Genomic DNA, 21,251 nt, shown 5'->3' with positions numbered 1-21,251 from the left:
TTCAGAGTCGCTACATTGCACCCTGACTGGCTCGCCTCCTCCCACCACCCTTCATAAGGGGATGTCCAGTTGCCTCGAGATGGGCTTTGAGTCCCTACTCCTCACCCCCCCTCATTCACAATGATAGTTTTGGTTCTGATGATGCCTGATATCTGATCCCTTCAACACCTTGTGATGGCACAGGCTGGTGTGCTTCTTCCATGTGGGCTTTGTTGCTTCTTAGCTAGATGGGCGCTTGTTTACCTTCAAGCCTGTAATACCCCAGATGCTCTATCTTTTGATAACCGGGCTCCATCAGCTTTCACCATCACATTTGCTTATGCACCCCTTTGTCTTCAGTGATTGTGTCGGGAAAGTGAGAATCATGAAATGCCATTTCAATAGAATAAAGTATTCTTGCATTCAGGAAGTACTTGAGTAAAGGCCCAGTGTCCATCTGCTACCTTAATACTAAACCTATAAATATGTGCACATAAATTTATTTCCTCATCCTCATATATAAATATAATTACATATGTACATGCCTGTATTTAGAGCTCTGTAAGTGCCCTTCCCTCCTAGCTCTTTCCTCTCTTTCCTTTTACTTCTTGTCCCACTATCATGCTCAGCCTTCCTTTGGGTTTCAGTACTTCCTCATGGTTACATTACCCTTGATCACGTCCTACCAGGCCTCCTACACCCACCTCACCACTGATTTGAATCACTTGTTGTTCCTTTGTCCCTGGGTTTAACACCACTTCCTTTTCCCCCACCTCTCTCTCTACCATGTCCCCCCAGAACAGTTGGCCTCGTTGTTTTATCCAGATTGTTCATCCAGCCTATCTTATTTAGATAGACCTGCGGAGATAATAACATGCACAAAATCAGGACAGAGCAAAACAGAGTAACAAAGGAAAACAAAACAACAAAAAGCCACTAACAAAACAAAAACCACAACAAAAAAGATAAGCTTTAGTTCAAGGACTATTTTTTGGCCCTTAGGAGTGTTTTCCAATGGAGTCCAATGGGATGCCAAGCTCTGGCCCTAAAGTCTATTTTTGGTATTCCCTGGGGACTTCGTCGATCTGTTCCCCTTGTTCTGTTGCATGCCCTCGATGTGGTGGGATCAGATCGAGTGGAATTCCCACACTGTGTCTCCAGTGTTGTACCCTAAAAGGACTCTTCTATGGACTATAGATTGGAATCTGCCATTATTAAAGTGAATCAATCACCAATTAGTTTCTGTAAATTGAAACTGGACCAACATTGTTAAGAGTGAGATATAGATGTGTGTGTGCGCACACACATGAGTGCTCCTATGGACAAGAAGGTGGTGGTTGAATTCCTTCACCTCTCAGCCATCTTCCCCCTTCAATGACTGATCTTCAGACTTTCCCTGACTCCTTTTAAATGAACATTAAGTTCCTGAGGATATTCATAACTCTCCTGATTACCTGTCATGGTCACTGAGACCAGCTTGTTATCTGCCCTAGACAAAACAAGCCTTCTTGTAAAGTACAGGAACATAAGAATTTTGGATATAAATGCTGAATTTATTTAAACTCCAGTTCCTAGAGATGTGATATTTGTGTGTTTGAAGGTCAGGGAGAAAGGAGAAGATAATAGAGTTGATGCTAGTAGAAAATAATGGATATTGAACAACTGAAAAATATCTTTTTAAAAATTAATTCGTCACCTTGTGGGCTCTTCCAGGAGGTTCTTATGTTCACTTTGCTAAAGCACCAGCAGGTTTTTAAGTGAAAGGTGAGCAAAAACTATCTTTTGATGACAATGTATTCTGAGTGCTTTGGGGGGACGACTTTAAAAAAAAATTATTGGAGCTCTTAAAGATATTATATAACTAAAAAAAATTTTTTAAAAAGATATTATATAACAATCCATGGTTCAATTAGATCAAGCATTATTGTACAATTGTGACTCATCAGTTTCAAAACAGTTCTTTCTTCATGAACTCTCTTGATACTAACTCCCCTTTGTCCCATCCCTCTCCTACCCTACCCCCAGGAACCCTTATATATTACTATTTACCATCCGATTTATATGTTCGTTTACAATTGTTATTCCCCTCAAGTAGGGTTGTACAGTCATCATTGCTATCAGCCCCCCTACCCTCTTCTTGTACCCTCAGGAAATCATTACTCCCTTTACTGTTTCTGAAGGGTTATTTATATTGGCATTCGCACATCGAATGCTGATTATACAAATGAACATACGCAGGTCTAACACAATTAATGAGGTAAAACAACGACAATAATAGGGGAAATAGTAAAGAACTAGAGGAGAGTGATGTGTGTTTTATCAGTGCTGTACTGCACACTGGATATATCATCCATTTCATGTGGCCCTTCTGTGAGGGACTGCCCAATTGTCTTACAGGTGGGTTTTGGGTCTCCAATTTGTCCATGCACCTTCACGTCAATTTGATTGCTTGTTTTTGAGCTTCTGGTACCTATTCCCATCAACACCTCATAATCACACAGGTTGGTGTGTTTCTTCCATGTGTGGGCTTTGTTGCTTCTCTGCTAGATGGCCACTTGTTTAACTTCAAGCCATTAAGACCCCAGACGCTATATCTTTTAATAGCTGAGCACACCAGCTTTCTTTACCTCATTTGCTTATGCTCTCCCCATTTTGTCTTAAGTGATCTGTTGGGAAGGTGAGTATTATACATTACCACATTATTAGAACAAAATGTTCTTGTGCTTAGGCAAGATTTAAGTAGAGGCTCCAGATCCATCTGCTTCCTAGTTGTGATATACACACATACACCTATTTTTATATATTTATATACGAGGGGCTACCCCACCCAAAACCCAGAATTGTACTGGGTAGAGCTTTCGTAGTATGCATTTTCCCCACTAGGCAAGTATTAAGCAACTCACTCTGAGTTAGTGAACCTGATGGCTTCACCTGGGAAGGTTCTCTGTAGTCACAGTGAATTTTTCGTAAAATCAGTTTTGCTCGAACCTCTTTTTAAAAACTGTGATGACCTAGAACAGTGTGGGGCTATGAAATTTTGTTCCTGCTTAGGAAAAATGCTGCAGAAACTTGTGATGTTGAATACAGCTTACAAGGACAGCACTATGGGGGAAACACAAGTGTAGGAGTGTTTCTCATTTCAAAAAAGGTGAAATGTCAATTGATGACAAACCTTGTTCTGAACGTCTCTCAATTTCCTAAACTGACAAAAATGTCGACTGTTAATTAAGCTTTCTATTTAGAGATTCTGAGGATTGCTGAACAGTGTATGGCAAAAACTGCCTGATTTGTGGCAGACAGGACTGGTTTTGCCACCACCACAACACACCTGCTCATGCAGCCATCACCATGTGCCAGTTTTGGGCAAAATAACCGCATTCCTCTGGCACCCGCTGTACCTGAATCACCTGAACTTGTAACTTGATGCTACTTTTTATTCCCCAAAATGAAAAGGGACATGAAAGGACAACAATTTGATGGTGTAGGGAAAAAAATGGAGGTTCTGTTAACCAACCAAACAGATGAGTTTGAAAAATGTTTCCAATAATAGAACCACAGATTTGACAAATGTATTAAGTGTAATGGAGAGTAATTTGAAGGTGATATGGTTGTTTTGTAAAATAAAATTTAAATACGTAGCTTTAGGGGAAAATCAGTTTTTTGGTGGGTACCCTTTTGTACTTACATATATATTTATATATATAATTAATAAATTTCTATTTTTATTTCCTCTTGCCCGCCATCATGTTTACCCATTGTTCACCTCTTAGTTATTCCTCTCCGATACATTTCAATTGATTAAACACAATCAGGAATGCTATACATTCCTCTCCATCATTTTTAGAACCCTTACTATTCCTTTGTCCCTGTCGTTACTGGCTCACTGCTCACCTCCCTTCACCTCCTCCACTCCCATGCCCCCCAGAACCATACGTCGTATCACTGTCTCTTTGAGATTGTTTAGACACCAAAGAAAAAAGACCGACCATACAAATTGTACCAAGTCTGTTATCCTGACCCAGAGTAGATGAGTATCTCTGTTAGTGAGCAGGCCCTGTTTATAATCCATCAGTCCAATCCTCTTTTCTTCAGGCTTCCATATCCCAGGACTGTTTTTCTAATCGCACTTAATACGGTTTTAGTCCATTATTTGGGACTAAGAGGCATGCCTTCTACAAGTTCCCATTACTCTTCCTGCAGTCAGGGATGTAGCTGTCTCCCCACCTCCCCCCCACCCCACCCCACACACTCCTTTAGATTTTCAGTGATGTCCCCTTGTGAGTAACTCCCAACCAGTTTCGATGAGGGGCGAAGCACTCTCCCCAAGCCAAAAATCTACAATTGGGATTCCTCAGGGACTTTGTGGCTCTGCTCCCATTGCTGGTCTGTTACACACACACACACACACACACACACACACACACACACACCACCCCCCCTACCCCCCCCCCATGTGGCCACATGGACCAGACTGGCCAATTTCCTGAACTGTATCTTCAGTGCTGTCCTTTGCTGCTGTCATCTAGGGAAGGGATGTAATGTCTAGCTGAGACCAACCCTGTGATCCTCTGAATGAACTGCTCCAAGCAGGAACATTGTCCTCAAGGATTGGCACACCGCAATGAGGTCTGCTCTCCATTTCCTGTGGATAGATTAACAATACCCTTCCCTTGGATGGATTAGTGCCCTCGTCCCCCATTGCCGGCCATCTTCCCCCCCCCACCCCTCTGTGGGCTGTAAAGGCATACCGGTGCTATCTGTTCTTTATATTTTTTTAATGAGTATGCATCTTGGGTTTGGTCTGCTTCCTGCCAGAGTATCTGGTTCTCAACCTGGGAACGGTGCTATATGCATTTCTCTCTAGGTCTGTCTGTTCTGCTGCTTGAACTTATCCTCAGTGAGCTCATGGTTTTGCCCTTTTGTCTATGGATAACTTCACTCAGCATAAAATCCTTCAACTATCCACGAGAGGAGGTGTTTTTATCTTTTCATCACTCTTTTAGGGATGTGTAGTGCTCTATTGTGTGTATATACTAGAGGTTTTTAATCTATTCATCTGTTAATGAAAATTTAAGGTGTTTCTAATTCTTTGTGGTTGTGAACTGCACAGTGATTAACATTGGAGCTCAGATGTCTGGTCGTGGTTTGTTTGTTATTTCTTCTGGGAATATACCCAGTAGTAGAATTGCTGGGTCTTAAGGTTAACGCAATTTCCATTTGTTTTGGGTATTGCTAAATCGCTTTCCAAGGTGATTGTAAGTCTCTATAAGACCCCTAGCAGTGAATGAGTGTTCCCAGCTCACCACCCCTCCTCTAACATTTATTTTCGGATTTTTTAAATTGGGTTGCCTTTGTGGGTATTAGGTGGTATCATAGCTGTTTTCATTTGCGTTTCCTGGGTGGCTAATGATCGGCAACATTTTCTAATGTGCTTATTGACCATTCAGGTTTCCTGGGGAAGGCAGTTTTGATTGTGTATCTCCATTCTTCACCCACCCCACACTTGTCTGTAGAGGAGTCCATCCATCATATTGTCCAGCTAGTCAGTCTCAGAACCTGTTATCAAAAATTAGTGTAAAGGAGCCTGCATTAACAAAGGAGTCTTCTTTATATTGTGTAAAAGGAAGCAAAAAATTCTTTTCTTCCCTGATAGGATTAATTCAGTAGTTTAAAAGAACGGCAAATACCGTGAAAGCTTGGAGTAGTTGATAAAATTATTACGTATTCCATGTGGATTCTTAGCTTTTTCTCTCTTGAGAAGCTGTAAATGTTGGTGCTTGGTTCACAGCATGACTGCTTTAGAAACCTGTGTGGACTAAGATTAGCAACACTGACACTATTAGACACCCAGTGAGTGACTGCAGGCAAACGCGTGCAAATGTGTTTCTGTACGGGGATTGCTGGTGGTACTTGTCAGAACCCAGAAGCCAGAAGAACCTACAGGAAGGAGTGTTAGAACAGGCTGAACTTTTCTTTGTAAATAGGGGTTTTTTTCTTCCTAGAAAGTACAGGAATGAAATCAGAAGTATTGGAAAGAAGACATTAAATATGATGATAACCTTTTCTCCATGTTAGACTAGCTGAGCATGGTCTATTGGGACCAGTTGCCGCTTCAAATTCACAAACAGCCCAAATCCTAAATTGTATGAAACGATTGGTTTAAATAATAGCTGTGTCATTGATAACTGTCAACAAGTCCAATTTCTTGGAGATTAGTGAAGAATTTTCATACAATCATAACAAAGCATTTTGTTGTTTATTGAGATAAAATTCTTGAAGGCTACTTAAATTTTATGAGCCCTAGTTTCAGAAGTTCACCAAGGCCACTGGTTATCTCTGCCATAGCAGGAAATGAATGGGAACTTGAAGCTTTTAACCACTGACCTCCCTTACCCAAGGTGTCTCAGTAAGTGGCAGGGTAATGATTTGAATCAGGTCTGTATCACTGTTCAAGCAATCTTCTTTGCCCAGTTTCCTTCAGAGTTCCTTCCCAACCACCAGAGTTTAGCTAAGATGTTTGTGTTTCATCTCATTCTTGAACATGTTTAACAAAGTATTTCATGGACTTGGCTTCCTTTCCCACACAATATGTATAGGTGCCTGGGTTCCCTGTGGAGTGTGAGTGCTTCCTTTTTGCCTGGCTTGACCTGGATCTGTCCACTTGGGGGCGGGGGTGGGGGTGGGGGTGGGGGGTTAACTGCATGTTATTTCCAAATCTGTAGCTTCATTGTCTTCTTGAGAATAGGCTAGTTTTCAGGGACTTGATAACCAATTGGATCAAATTTTGCGGAATTTATTTGAGACTAGAACTTCTTAAGTTTGGTTTCCTTTCTGTCTAAGCAGCGGATTGGGCCTCTAAAGCTAGAAATGTGAGTGTATCTTTGTTTGCTTTGGGGACATAATAGCCTCAAACAAAAAATAAGAACTATTGCCATCAAGTCAACTCCAGTGCATAGCAATCCAATGTGACATTCAAAAATCAAAACAAACCCAAAAAACTGGCACATCTTTGTGCCAAGGGACACTGGCAACTGTGTACCCATTGTGCCACCAGGGCTCCTCAGATAACTGGGATTTTATATTGAGTTGACTCTTGTCTCCTAGCAGGAAGTAGAAGGTAGGGCTCGTTCAATTTTGCTCAATCATGAGGAATAAAATTTTCAGCAATAATAATATAGTACGTTTTGTGTCCCTTTTCCCCATCATACATATATGTATATATGCCTGTATTTAGACCTCTGTAAATTCCCTTTGCCTCCTAGTTCTTTCCTCTTTCCTTTTACTTTCTTCTTGTCCCACTATCATGCTCAGCCTTCATTTGGGTTTCAGTAATTCCTCTCTGGTACATTGATTGCCTTTGATCAAACCCTACCAGGCCTCCCACATCCTCCTCACTATTGATTTTAGATCGCTTGTTCCCTGTCTCTGCCTTTGTTAACACCTCCTCCCTTTCCCCTGCCCCTCCCTCTCCCATGCTGCCCCCTGGAACTGTTGCTCTTGCTATTTTCTCCTCCAGATTGTTTATCCCACCTATCTTATGTAGACAGACCTGCAGAGATAATAATAGGCACAAAAAACAAGACAGCAAAACAAGGCAACAAAAGAAAACAAAACAAGAAAAAGACCCAAAAAAGAGAAAAACTTATAAATAGTTCAAGGTCTGTTTATTGACCTTTAGGAGTGTTTTCTAGTTGAGTCTGATGGAGTGCCGTGCCCTGTCCCCAAAGTCTATTTTTTGTATTCCCTGTGGATTTCACTTTTCTGGTCCTTTGCTTTTTTGTTGCATACCCTTAATGTTTTGCTTCAGTGTCACCAGTATTGTCCCCTGTAGCGCTATGGGTCAGCGAGGGACGTCATGTCTCATAACGGGGCCGGGGCCGGCCCTATGGACCTCTCTGCTTTGGCTGTTCTGAGCGGGAATATCGTCCTCAGGACTTGGTGGGCCAGGATGCGTTCCACTCTCACCTCCTCTCCTTTCATGTGCTCCTGTGTGCTCTGATCAGACTGTCCCTCTCCCTGAGCTGTAACTTCAGTGCTGTCCTCTGAAGTGAATTCTTCTGCGGGAGGGAGGGGGGGCTGTCCACATAGTTGAGATTTGGGCCAGCCCTGCAGACTTCTCTGCTGGTTCTTTGCTTCATGCCGGTATGCCTACATTTTGTGCCTTTTATTATTAAATACCGTATATACTCGAGTTTAAGCAGAGTTTTTAAATGCCGTTTTTGTGGTAAAATTACGTGCCTCAGTGTATATTGGAGTCGGCTTATACTCGAGTGTATAGGCAATACTTTGATAAAATATTTATACAGCACATTTACAGCTGTAGCTCTGAAAGTTGAAAATAGAAAAATTCTAATAGAATTCCCCCAGGTGTTCTTACTTTAAAAGTGTTTCCTTACACTCTTTTCTTAATCTGCTTTTTCCGTCTCCTTTCCTTGTTACTTGTCCTGCATCTTACCTTTGCCACCATCCACTCTTTTCTAAAGGTACACCTTGGAGGTAGATTCTCATGGGATTGTTGGCGGGGAAGGAGGTTTTGTTAGAGGCAACAAATTAAGCGACATTTCAATATTGGACCAAATTTTGCTGGACTCAATTACTACCAGCTTTACCCAATGCCTCGATAGGCATTACAACAGTGAGATTCAGCTTACTTCTTTGATAATGACCCATGAGTTTGAACCGGTGTTACTTCTCCAACAGCACTTCATGTCACTTTCATTTTTTATTTGCGTTATAATGGCTTTTCTTTCTAGAATTTTACTGTGAATTGGACAAAGGGTTAGAGAACAGACCAGTTTTCCATTCAGTAGTTTATGCCCATGTTTTCTCCTTGATTGCAGTTCCCACAGTGTAATATCGCCCTACATTACTTGTTTTCATTTCTTCTTAACCTCTCTGAACTTTGTCCTTTTGATCTCAAATAGTTGATTATTCTAAGGTGTATGTACTTCCTTAGTGTTATTGTTCCCCATAGAGATATATTATTTATATATCTATATATTTGGAAATTTGACATGAAGGTGAATTTATTTTCATACCTGAAGAGTGGTGACCAAGAGCCACGGTCTGGGATTTCATCAGTTTCTTTCTGCCCGACCTCTAAGCCTGGCCTTTTTTGTAATTTTGAGTTTTGTTCCAGTTTTTCCCCCATTCTGCCCAGGACTTCCTAATGTGACCCTTTTCAGAGCAGTTAGTGGGCACCACATGTTCTTCTGGTCTCAGGGTTGTGGGTGGAGCCTGCTATTCACAAGGTCCGCGAGTTGTTTATTGGACTAATGTTTACAGCTATTCCGTTTTCTTCGCTCTTTCTTCCCCCTGTAGTTGCGCCTGTCCACCTATTTTGCCCAGCCTTGCCCCACTGCCTTCCTGGATATGTTTGCAGCAGAGGGCCGCACTCCTACAGACATCTCGGCCAAATCTGCAGAGTTGCGGGTCAAGTGCAACTTAAATTCTGAGATAGTGAATGAGTTAAAAATAAGCCTAGAGGGGGAAAATAAGCCTTTAGATTTGACGAAATGCCATAATTTTACACAAATGCATGTTTTTTTGGTGGGTTTCACAAACTGCAATACTCTTTCATGTTATTTCCTGTACATGATGTGTGTTGTGCATGTGCATGCATTATGCATTTTATGTGAAAAATAGGGTATATGACACTCCCTATGCTCCTCCCCCAATTATACAAATTAGAGGTGATAAATATAAAAAGTACTGGTGCCTGTTGATGAAATTAACCCTCATTATAATTCTGAATCCTGTACTAAAACAGATGCCTTCCATCATTACTTGTTTGGTAACTGGATGTTTTGTGATTTCTTGACTTGCACTCTTCATTATTCTGTCCGTCAGCTTCTCCTGAGTTATATTTGCATCAATCCGATCTTTTAAGTAGCAAGATCCCTCCTCCAATCTGTCTGTCAGGTTCTACTTAGTTATATTTGCATTGATCAAATCTTTTAAGTAGCAAGATCTCTTCTCCAAATCATTTTAACAGTATTTGTTCTTAGGCCCAGCTAAGGGTAAAACCCCTCAAGGCATTGGTATGCTGTCCAAAGCAAATGACTTTGCTGTTAGGGATATTTTTGGCATGTTCTTAGTAGCTTTGCACTTCCCCAGTTCTCATCCAACCAATATGTCCAGTCAGACGCTCCACGTTTTTAACCTTAAGTCGAGTAGAACTTCATCAGGGTCGCCATGCTCCTGGGGTTTCTCTCTCACGGTTTGGTTCTGTACAGCGCTGGCTACTTCTGCAGATCCCTTTCATTTTCCTAATCATTGGACCCAAAGCCAAAGTCCTCTGCCCTCCCTGCATTTTGCACATGTAGACGATGTGCTCTCCAAACAGGATCTACTTCCGCCCACCTCCCCTTAAAACTTTTTTCTTTCTCGGTCCATATTTTTTTCCTACATTGCTGCAAAAGCCTCTAGCTAGTGATTTTACTTCGGCTCCTCTACCCACACCTACTTTCAATTAATCTTCCTAAGTATGGCTTTTCTTTTGTTCCTTTTCTGCTTGAAGTGGCTCCTTGTTACCCTTTAGAGTAGGACAGCCTGACTTTTGGGTTAATTTTATTGGTCAAATTTTTCTTTTAACTGTGTAACCCAAGTCCTTTTCTTAAAGCTAGCCTAGGTTTTTCCGTGTATCCTCATATAATAACACCAAAAAAAAAACACCCTGAAAAAAGCTTAGGAAAGATGTTTAGTTTTTATTATGAACCATTTGAAGCTGATAGAACAGTGGAGAAAGCATAGCAAGTGCCCATGTGTCCATCACCCAACTTCAACCACTATTAACTGCCGATCTGTTAGCAATCTCTGTCCCATGGGGGCTAATTTAAAGCTAATTCACCCATAAATAGGTCAGTATTTATCTTTAAAAAAATAATTGCTACCTAGGTTTACCCCGGTGCACATCATTTATATAGTCTTCATGTGAGTTGGTCATTTAATTTGTGTAAACCCTCTGGTGTTCAGGAGGCACCCCATTTGATTTGTGGGCATTCTGTGTGTGCTGACCCATATTTGCCTCTTTTGTTTTTTCCCAGGTCCCAGCCTGTCATGCGGAGCTATCCAGAGTAAGTTTATGTCTCTTCTATATATTATACTATAATCCACATACTAGTCATGCGGATATTTGAAGTTATCTCCATATATTATACTTTCTATTAGCTCTACCAGGAGCCCTGGTGATATAGTGAGTTCCATGTTCTGCGGTGAGATTAGCAGTTCAAAACACGGTGGCTCCATAGGAGAAAGGAGGAACCTTTTTACTTCTGTAAAGGCTTGCAGGCTCTGAAGTCCACAGGGACAGTTCTACCCTGTCCTATAGGGTTCCTATGGGTTGCACTAAATTGGGTGACAGTTTTTCGAGCTGTTTGCCAGTACATAGTGCAATGTGAGCACACAGTAGGACGGAGGGATAGTTGCAGTACAGCTAAGTCAACATAGGTCTTGCACCAGTGAGACCTAGGTCAGACATACCTGTCCCCCAAGTCCTAAGTTCCTCATCAGACATTGGATTCTACAGTTTGGAATGGCAATTGCTTTTTTACAAAAAGCTTGGGGACCTGACTTAAAATCAGTTTTGAAATTTCAGGCTTAAGAAATGAGTAGCAGTATTATTACCATACTGGTTACCTTAAATTTATGTGGAAATAATCTAGTTTGCCATTTACTTACTTCCTTTAAATTTAGTACATTTTAGTAACGTTTAAACTACTCTATCTTTTGCTTAACACTAGTACTTGTTAAAATAAAATTTTAAGCTTGGTAATTAAAAATATTGCTTCATTTTGGTTAGGTAAAGTGATTTGTCATTTAAAAATTTGATGAGGCAAATTCTGTAAGTTGCTCAGAAAGTATTGTCACTAAAATGACTGACACCTTTGTTAAGTAAAAGTATCAAAATGTAGAACTTTGGTTTCTCATAACATCCATTAAGGTCCATACACTTCTGGAAGCAATGTTTCTATCTCTAACCTTTTCCCAAAGAATTCTATGCTATTCTGTTTATACCACATTAAAATGGCACATCCTTAAGGGATATGTTCCTTTTCAATGTTCTTTGAGTTTGGGGAACAGAAAAAGTGTGAAGAGGCAAGGTCAGTGCTATAGGATGGGCAAGGTCAGGTGACAGTAGAACTGCCTCATGGGGGTTTATAGACTGTAATCTTAGGAGAGCAGATCGCCAGGGCTTTCTCCCAAGGTGACCCTGTGTTAGGCCATCAACCTTTTACCTAAGAAGTGAAAGAATGCTTAATTGTTGCACCACCAGGACACCTTGAATGCACATAAAAAGGTGCTTAACAGTAAGCACTGTTTAAAAAAAAACAAAAAAACAGTAAGCACTGTTTAATATGCAGGGAAATGAAAGACTGACAATACTAGGCATTGATGAAAATTTGAAGTACTTGGAATTCTAATTAATGTATTGCTGCTGGAAAGGCATAATGGTACAACCGCTTTGTCAATGTGTTATATATAATATGACTTGTGTGTTGCTGCGATGCTGGAGTGTTACCACCTGTACTTCAGATAGCAGAAGGACCAACTAACAATGATGGTCAGGGTTCAATGAGATGCATGGGCTAGAAAGGCCCGGAGATCTGAAAATTAGCGAGCGAAGATCCTATGGAGTAGAACAATATTTTTCCATTGACTGGGCTTTTAAAACATGTCTATAATCACGAATGAGGTGCAGAATCAGGCAACATTTCGTTAACTGTTCTTGAGTTGGCTCAGTGACATTTCACTCTTGTCTTTTTTGCCCAGAAGAAATGACAGTTTTGTTAATCCTCAACAGCAAATGTATTTGTAATACTCAGAAACAACTCATATCCCTCAACATGTGAATAGATAAAATAAAAATAGAATGTTATGTGCCATCAAGTTGTTTTTGATTCATAGGGACCCCGTGTAGAACTGCTGAACTGCGGCCTCCTATTTGTTCTCGGCTGTGATTATTACATGATCAGATCAAGTGGTCTTTCCTCGGCAAAGCCACTTGATGGGATTGAGTCTCCAGCTTTTCAATCGTCTACCCAATTCTTTACCATTTTACCACCAGGCTATAGAATGAAATGAACTACTAATAAATTCAACAACGTGGATGAAAGGCATAAAAAAGTAAATTCATTTTTATCCCATTTCTGTCAAATTGTTACGAAATTGAGACAAGCTGTTCAATAGTGCTTACAGTTTCGTGATTACCTTGGGTTTGGGGACAGAAGGTAGGGATTGGCTGGGAAGGGGGTACAAGAGAAAACCTTTTGAGGTAATGAATGTTTTCTGAATCTTCATTGTCTGTTTTCAGAACTCATTCTTATGTCTACATGTATTCTGTTGAATGAATTATCATCTAGTGGATAGACACTTAAGTCTTTTAAAATGAGTATTTTTCATTGTGTAAAAATTATATTTTATCAAAATTGATTATAAACACTATTGAAGTTTGGGTTTCCCAGGAGTTGTACAGATCCACAGCTATCTGGAAAATTGTGCTAAAAGGTTTCTTTGTGATATATTGACTTAGAATTACCTAATAATAGATCTAGGAAGAGAGAAGTCAAATTTGGGGGTTCCTTTCATAGTAGAATTGGTTTTCTTCCCCTCAAGCTTGTGTGCAACACAATGGGCGAGTTTTAGAACCAGGGCAAGGGGGATGCCTGATTTGGAACTTCATAGTGAAATCTTTCCTTCCCAGTGGAATATAGTGTTAAGGCTATCATGCCTTATGAGACCTGCTTGTCTAGGTAGGTGAGCTTCTTTTAATTGACTCCTTTTCTGTGGTTGCAGATTCTCACAAACACAAAGATAAACACAAAGACCGAGAACATCGCCACAAAGAACACAAGAAGGACAAGGAAAAGGACCGAGAAAAGTCCAAGCATAGCAACAGGTAAGGGCTGCATTAGAAGTGGATTGGCTCACTTGCAGTAGGTCTTAACTTGAACAGAAAGCAAGCAGGGACTATATATTTGTCCCTGCAGTTGCTAATAGGATAGCCTTCGTTAATTTAGGCATTACATGGACTGCCATTGTTCAGTTCAAGGATGTGCGAAAAAAAGATGGTGAACTTTATTTTTAACTTATAAATATTATTTTTGAATCAAGTCAACCATGGATTCAAGTGTCTGAAGTGTTCATTTGATAGTTTTAATTGATAAAAGTAACTGGACTGAAGACCTGAATTTTTAAATTATTTTTAATGTGAGCTGCACTTTAAAGGTAAAGATTCTTAACTTGGATCTTAGTGGAGTGTGAGCCTCTGAAATTAAGCACATTAGCTTGCCTAGGTCAGATTTTCCTGAAAAGGGTTCCTAAATTTGATCAGATTATTAACTATATTAACATTCAACAAAGTAGGTTCTAGGACAAAGAAAAAATACTAGGTAGGGATAAACATTAATATCATAATAAGTATCAAGGAGTAACAAGTATTTATATACTAATATCAGGGGTTCGGTATAAAGTAGAAACAAAAAAGATAAAAATAAGCAAACCTACAGTTACAGATAAGAGATTTTGTTTACTCCCTTCTCGATAATTGGTAGTGCAAGTAGGAAATCCATAGCATTTACAGAAGACCCCTGAGTATCATCAACCAACTTGGTCCGATTGATATTAATATAGAATAGTCTGTCTAACAGCAAAGGAGCCCTGTTGCGCAGTGGGTTTACCAAAGGAGCAGCAGTTCACACTTACCAGCTTCTCCTTACATGGGGGAAAGACAAAGTCTGCTTTTGTAAAGATTTTTATCTTTGGAAATCCTGTGGAGCAGTTCGACTTTGCCTTAGTAAGAAGCAAGCTATACGGTCTGTCTTTCCAACTGCACAGACAGGAGCCCAACCCTCCAATTTTAGATCCCTTTTCCCTTGGCTTTTGTGCTTCTCTGCTTCCCATTCTCTGATTACGCCTTCTAGTGAAGATGGTAATTCATTAACGCTCTGGGCTCTGACTATCTTCCCTCTGTTACCTTTCTCCATTTACTCCCTCATATTCTCTCGTATTCTGCAGCCAGTCACTCTGAACACAGCATGCTTTCTGATACCCATTGGCCTTCAAACATAATGTTGACAATTTGGAAAACTCGTATTGTCCTTCTCATAACATTTTCCTAGTTGTCATTTAGCATTGCCTCGTTCAGGTACCCTTCATCCCCCACTACTCTTCTTGTGGTGTCTTGACATTTACCTGAATATACCCTAATGAAGCAGCAATTACAGACTTAACAGGTCACCCAAAAGGTTGGTGGTTAGGACCCACCCAGCAGCTCTGGGAAAAGAACCTGGTAGCCTGTTTTCGTAAAGGTGACAGCCAAGAGAAAGTATGAGATCATTCTACTCTGTCCCATGGGATTGCTGTCAATCAAAATTGATGCAGTGGTACAATATCAACATGTAACACCTTCAACACCACCCTGTGACACTGGTCACCAAATTTTGTTACTTGTAATTGTCTCTACTTGTTTGTATACCTGAGTTGGAGTCTTTAATTCCTAAGAATAGATTTAGGGTCTGTCATACTCAGTTTTCAATCAATGAGATAGCATGTACACAAATCCCCCCCTCCACCCAGTCTTCTCTGTAGTCTCGTCACCTTCTCAGTCTTCTACAGGCTATTTCCCTTTGACTCTCACTTTTCAAGCAACTCTAGCCTTCCTGCCAAGTGTGTGCCATGCTAGTTGATCCAGTGATGTGCCCCCCAAAAGGAAAGATGATTTTGACTATGAAGAACTTCATCATCTTAAACTGGCATATTTATGAAATACTGCGATGGCAAAGTGCTAATTTTTGTTACTAGAAATCTCTAAAAAGACTCTTTATAGTACAAGCCCCCATTAAAATAATTTTTAAAAGAGAGAGAAAAATAAGTAAATAAAATTGTTGTAAATTAAAAAAAGACTATAAAAGCCATAGTATGGGGGAAAAAAGAAACGTGTTATAAACATGATATCCTGTGGCACATCCTTATTTCTACCAAATATAATTTTGATTGGGGTTGGCGAGAGATGCCCTAAATGGCTGTGGAACAGATAATCTCCTATTTTATCAGAATCTCTTAACCACCAAAAAAAAAAAAAAAAGATATGTCCTTGATGCCATTTTTCTTGAGAAACCCACCACACCCCTTCATTGCTTTTACCTAGTAGAAGGTCTGGTCCTGGCTCCGGCACATATTACATGATCTTGGGTAGTTAGCTAATGTTCCTCAGTTTCCTCTTAGTATATGCTTCAGAGAAAATCATTGGGGGGTGATAGGGTGGGGGCGTGTCAAAAAATATATAACTCTTTAACCAAAAACTGTTATAAAAATGAGAAGAGATTGTGTAGCTACAAAAAGCATCCTTTCCCAGGATTATGTGACCAAAGTAAATTCAGGAACTTATTTCATGCATTTTTTATGCGCTTTAATATTTCCTTCACTTTTAATCCAAATAACTTAAGAAAATAGTATGTTGAGCAGTAACCCGAACCACTGAATTTCTGTTTACATGTGACTAAATCTAGCCCAGCGTCTATAATTTACATGTGAGTAACTTTAAGATCCATTTGAGTAGAAGGTATATTGTAAAGAAAACTTTTAAATATTTACTGTTTCAACCTCAATGGGTTCAGTGCTGCTTTGCAACAAAGTATGTATATTTATATTCCAGTAAAATACCGTATACTCCATTCTTGTTAAATTACTCCTTACCTTCTAATGTTGCGACTTTCTTCAGTTTACTTCTGCAGCATATTACAGAAACTGAGAATAATAGGTTAGTCACCTCTGAAGTCCAGAATCATTAGGACAACCCAGCATATTTTATTCCAGAATGCTTGTTTGTTTCAACTCTTTGCTCATCAGCCCTAGCTAATTTTGTCACTGTATTATGCGGGCACGAGCTCTGCGGGTCGCTCACTTGGCTGTATACCAGCACCTATCGTTTGTTCTCAGCCTAGACGGAGGGCCCTAACTCAGAGGTGTTTTTCTTCTGTGCAGTAGCAGCACTGCATGCACGGAGTGGCCCCATAGCCGGAAAGCCGCTTTCCTTGTCTCCTGTGGCCCGCCTTACAGAAGAGTTCACCTTAAGTATTTGATTTCCTCTGTACTGCCTCACCGGAGGTGCGGAATAAAGAAGTGATTAACATCATCTCATTTTCTCTTTGTGTGGACAGTAGTGTCAGGTAATTACACAAAGTCACACAGCATATGGTAGAGAGGATGGGAGTTTTGGCGCTCCTGAGTCCTGGTATGTTTTCTCCACTATAGCATTCCAATAAAGAAAGAAAAATTCTATTGGTCAGATTAGTTATGTGAGCAGACTGTCTTAATGTTAACACAAAAATACCTTTCTCACACTGATAATGTAAAAAACTGCCTCTTTTCATTGGGTCCCAGTTCCCTTATTTATTTGGTCCCACTAGCCTTATCTCACTAAATTCTGATGATCTGTAAAACACTTCTCTGACTATCCTGACCGGCATGTCAAAGGAAATGTTCACTCCAAAGTCAAGTAAAAGTACTTTTCTCATTTATCTTTGTCGGCAATCCTTGCCGTTAGCATTAATGTTTCACATTTCTGGTCCTCACACAAAATCAGAGGTGTCTTCAAAGTGTTGATGGAAAATAAAGAAGTAACAGATAATGGAATCTTCCCATCAGTTTTTGGAAGTCCTCGCCCATAAATTAAACCCCACAAAACCAACAAGGAACCACTTTGCTTATGGAATTGGGCCAGAGTCCCTGGTACAAGGTAGAGTTCTGATTTGGAAACCCAGAGGGTCAGCTGTACTCTGTCCCATAAAGTTACTAGGAGTCAGAATTGACTTGATGGCAGAAATTATTCTAGATGAAAATCAGTAGCTGTTCTATAGTTTTTGACTGTGTCTATCCTTTGCTAATTTTAAACTTGGCACTAAATACTAGTGACAAATTGTCGAAAGCCAGACTACTGCTGCTTTGCTACAGCAAGGAAGTGCTTTTCCAGCCACATTGGCAGCACTTCTCTACACTGTCTGAGACACTTGGGAGAATGATTAATGTTAATTTTGGTTCCTAATTTCTCCAGTTCCAGATTTTTGCTGAATTCAGAATTGAGAGAATATAGGATATTCAATCAATCCTCTTGGATTAAGTATCTGGTTCTTTAGGTTGGTGATAATTTTTCTGAAAGTCATCAAATTTAAAAGATGTGTTTTCATTTTTGGAGTTCAGGGCCTCACACAATCAACATATCCCTATATCAGCCTGTTGGGGCCAGGGTATGGTGGAATGGACAATTCATATTGGCAAATAGTGAAGGTTGGGTATATCTTGTTCATCTTGTGACTCCTGACACGTGATCTTGTATTTCAAGTTCATTTTTTACTTTAGCATATTTATTGTATATAGGAAAGTAGGAAAATCTGTATACAGGCTAGCATCTTTTTAAAAAGGCTGTCAATAGGGAGGAAGGGGGGGGAATGAGTTGATATCAAGGGTTTAAGTAGAAAGTAGGTGTCTTGAGAATGTTGATGGCAACATATGTACAAATGTGCTTGACATAACTGATGTATGGATGGATTGTGAAAAGAGTTCTATGCACCCCTAATAAAATGATTTTTTAAAAGGCTGTCAATACATGAACTCTCCTATACTGCTAAAAATGTCCTTCATCTTATTTTTAATGGAGAAGGTTAAAGTCCTTTTAGCTGCTTTGAAAAACCAACCCTGGTTTTAAAATTTTAGGAAAAAATGCGTTAATTAGATCTTTTAAGTGGCCTCAAATTGGCTCCATTGTCTACTGAAGGCAAATCATGTTTCTGTGAGATGATGGTAGGCAGCATTGTGTTCAGAAACCTAATGCTTGGGCCCCATAAACACAAAGTGTGACAACTCTGGAGAATGCCTTGTGCCATGGCTGTTCTTCAATTTGAATCATCTGGGCTCGGATTCAAACCTGCGCTCGCATCTGAGCACTGAAAAAGTAGAAAACCGTTTGAGACTGCAGGAGAACGTGAGTTTCTTTGCGAAGTCATATGGATAGTTCACCCCGTTGTGGTCATTTCAATTAATTAAGCATACTGCAGAGATTTTAACTTCTTTTATAGGCATGTTGAATTACCTCAATATATTTCCTCCTGGTTAGCAAGCAGAGATTTTACTGACTCCCTCTGCTAGGTTTTTTTTGGGGTGGTGGTGGTGGTGGTGGTGGTGGTGGTATGGGGTGGGGTAGGTGTTCATAGAATGTCTCACTGCATTGTTTAAACAAATGCACACACACACACCACCCCCTCCTCATTCCAACCCCCTCCCCGGGACTGAAAGCCAGAGAGTTTATAAGGTCCCTGTGCTGTGATGGCCAGAGGTCTGTTTCTCAGTGAAACAAACTGGATTTCTAAAGATGGCTTTCCCTGAGGAAAAAAAGCAAGGAGCAAGGGAGAAGGGTGGTACATATAGGAAGGCAGAGCCTTCCTGAGCTTACTGGAACCTTGAATTTGGAAACCACTTGAAAATCTGTAATTTCCCATGTCCAAGATCTCTAGTGTAGAAGTTTCTACGAGCCGTTTTAACCTTTGATATGGAATCTACCTTAAGTAGTGTTACCCATTAAGTTTAATGGTATCAGTTTAGTGGTAGCTACTCTGAACCTGGAAATAGAAGTACCAAGTTTAAATATCAGCTTTGTTTCTCACTAACACTGTATCTTTGAGTTTTTTTAACCAGTAAAGCCTATTTCTCACCTCACATGAGTGTTGTGATATTTGAGTGAAATAATAAGGGTAAAAACACCAAGCATGAGACTTGTTTAGAAAGTCTCTCACTCTTACTCTCAGAGAAAAAGTTATTTGTCTACCAATAATATGGATATATTTTTTTATTTCTACTCTAGACAAAACTTCTTGCTAGCTGGCCATTAATGTCCCAAAATTTTTAAATAAAAAAGTGATACTGCTTATATAATGGAATACTGAATTCAAACATTTTGCTGTTAATATCAAACCATGTGCTTGTAGTTGCATATCTACTCCTCTGAAGAATCAGTTGCAACCTTGCTGCCTTACCAAGGTCATTCAGAAGCTAGAGAAATTACTGAGAACTGGTAATAAGAGTGACAAGGGCAACTGGGAGAATACAAAGTAACAGGGAATTCTTCGATTAAACATTGTTCTTTTGGTAGAAGAACACAAAATATGAAAACTCAGTAGAGAGATGTCAGGCTGTTGCTAAAAAACAAAAGGATGTGGTTGAGACTGGAAACAGTTTTTAAAAGTTGGATTCTGTAAAATTGATATTTAAATGTGTGGTACCCTAGACATCAGAGGAGGCTTGTATGTTGCTATCATGCTGAACAAGTCTCAGTGATGCTTCCAAACTAAACATATTTAGAAGACGGATCCGAGGCTTTACTTCCCCTCCATTGAAAACCCTGTAGAACACAACTGTTTGATCTGTTGATCACAAGGATGACACATTCTGTTCATTTGTGCACAGCATCAGTACACAGCCCAGTGAGGACTATGACAGTGGAACAGCAGTGTTGAGGGTCGGATTTGTTTTTGTCCTCACCACCTGTCTCCCACTCAGCCTGTTGCTTCTACCAGTCTCCATTAAAGCCCCCTATGGATAGATTTCTAGCATGTTTGCATATACCCTAGACTCCTCTCGAGTTGTTGCTAGTTGTGTGAACAGAAATGTGCATGACGGCAGGGCTGGTCCTGGTTCGGTGGCTCTCTGCCTAGCTGGATGCCATCATTTGATTCTGCTTCTCCCCTTTTTTACCCTCTGGGTATCCAAGTAGGCTAGCCAAATCCATTTAGAACCAAGTCCATGAAATGTTGATAAATAAAATCTATGTTTCTGGGCTGACGGTGCTAAGTGTAACAGGCGAGAACTACAGTTAATTGTGAGAAAGGCCAGGAGCCCATTGGCCTCTTTATCTGGGTCAGTTGGCCCCACATCCTGGCTTCCCCATTTCATTGCTCTTGAACTTGAGTTCTCTTACTCACCTATAAAATACATTGATGGGTGAGATGAGCAAAGTTTCTATACTACGTTTACTACAGTGAAGAAATCAGAGTGTCTACTTACTCCTTTTTTCCCTTTGTTATTGGGTCCCTCTGACTCTCAGCGACCCCATATAGGGTTTCTGAGGCTGTAATTTTTGAATAGGAGCAGACAGCTGCATCTTTATCTTTTTTAAAAATCATTTTATTGGCGGCTCGTAGAATTCTTATCCCAGTCTATACATCTATCCATTGTGTCATGTACATTTGTTGCCATCATCGTTCTCAAAACATTTGCTTTCT

At 40.1% G+C, this 21,251-nt stretch overlaps 1 protein-coding gene across 1 annotated transcript in view; it reads left to right on the top strand.

Annotated features, from left to right (window-relative positions):
• Positions 1-21,251, top strand: part of TOP1 (DNA topoisomerase I) — a 90,025-nt gene that overhangs the window by 22,430 nt on the left and 46,344 nt on the right. Inside the window, exons 3-4 of the mRNA XM_075528749.1 lie at positions 11,025-11,054; positions 13,774-13,876. Of these exons, the coding sequence (XP_075384864.1) occupies positions 11,025-11,054; positions 13,774-13,876 (133 nt within the window). The remainder of the gene's footprint in view (positions 1-11,024; positions 11,055-13,773; positions 13,877-21,251) is intronic.

The sequence above is a fragment of the Tenrec ecaudatus genome, chromosome 12 (genome assembly GCF_050624435.1).
Source record: "Tenrec ecaudatus isolate mTenEca1 chromosome 12, mTenEca1.hap1, whole genome shotgun sequence".
Lineage (NCBI taxonomy): Eukaryota > Metazoa > Chordata > Mammalia > Afrosoricida > Tenrecidae > Tenrec > Tenrec ecaudatus.
Note: the sequence above shows the minus strand (reverse complement) of the source record. Positions and strands in the feature narration are given on the sequence as shown.